Genomic DNA, 528 nt, shown 5'->3' with positions numbered 1-528 from the left:
TTTTTTTTTTTTTTTTTTTTTATTCATAGCCATTTTCCCGGTGAGAGTTCAGAAGCACTCCCACCTGGCTTGAGGCAGGTATAGGAACCTGCCTTTGTGCACATGGAGTCAAAGTGGCTGTTACTATGTTCCTGTCTTGCACCTTCTGGTGCAGAGGTCCTGCCAGCATCCTGCCCTGTGCCTTTGCTCTGCCTCAGCTGGGAGGCTGCTGAAAGACTCATGGAAGACTAGCAGCAGCCTTACTTGTGTCCTTGGAGCTCGATGGCCGTGCCTTTTCTCCCACCGATGTCCCACATGATGACAGAGTGATCAGAACTGCCTGAGAATAGCATGCGCTGGACCGGGTCCCAGCAGAGTGCTGTCACCCCTCCTAAGAGAACAGATACAGCCAGGTGTTAGTCACAGAACAATATCCTTGCCACAAAATAGGAATGTGAAGGCATCAGGACTCATAGAGTCCCTGAACAAAGCCTTTGTTAAATGAGTGGGTGAGAAAGCCCCAGAAAAGAAAAAATGCTCCCCAAAATA

At 48.9% G+C, this 528-nt stretch overlaps 1 protein-coding gene across 3 annotated transcripts in view; it reads right to left on the bottom strand.

Annotated features, from left to right (window-relative positions):
• The window catches only part of Wdfy2 (WD repeat and FYVE domain containing 2), a 131413-nt gene that overhangs the window by 15001 nt on the left and 115884 nt on the right, over positions 1-528 (bottom strand). For all 3 annotated transcript variants that reach the window (XM_031362669.1, XM_031362671.1, XM_031362668.1), the window contains exon 7: positions 244-370. In XM_031362669.1, the coding sequence (XP_031218529.1) occupies positions 244-370 (127 nt within the window). The remainder of the gene's footprint in view (positions 1-243; positions 371-528) is intronic.

Source organism: Mastomys coucha, unplaced genomic scaffold (assembly GCF_008632895.1).
Source record: "Mastomys coucha isolate ucsf_1 unplaced genomic scaffold, UCSF_Mcou_1 pScaffold9, whole genome shotgun sequence".
Taxonomy (NCBI): Eukaryota; Metazoa; Chordata; class Mammalia; order Rodentia; family Muridae; genus Mastomys; species Mastomys coucha.
Note: the sequence above shows the minus strand (reverse complement) of the source record. Positions and strands in the feature narration are given on the sequence as shown.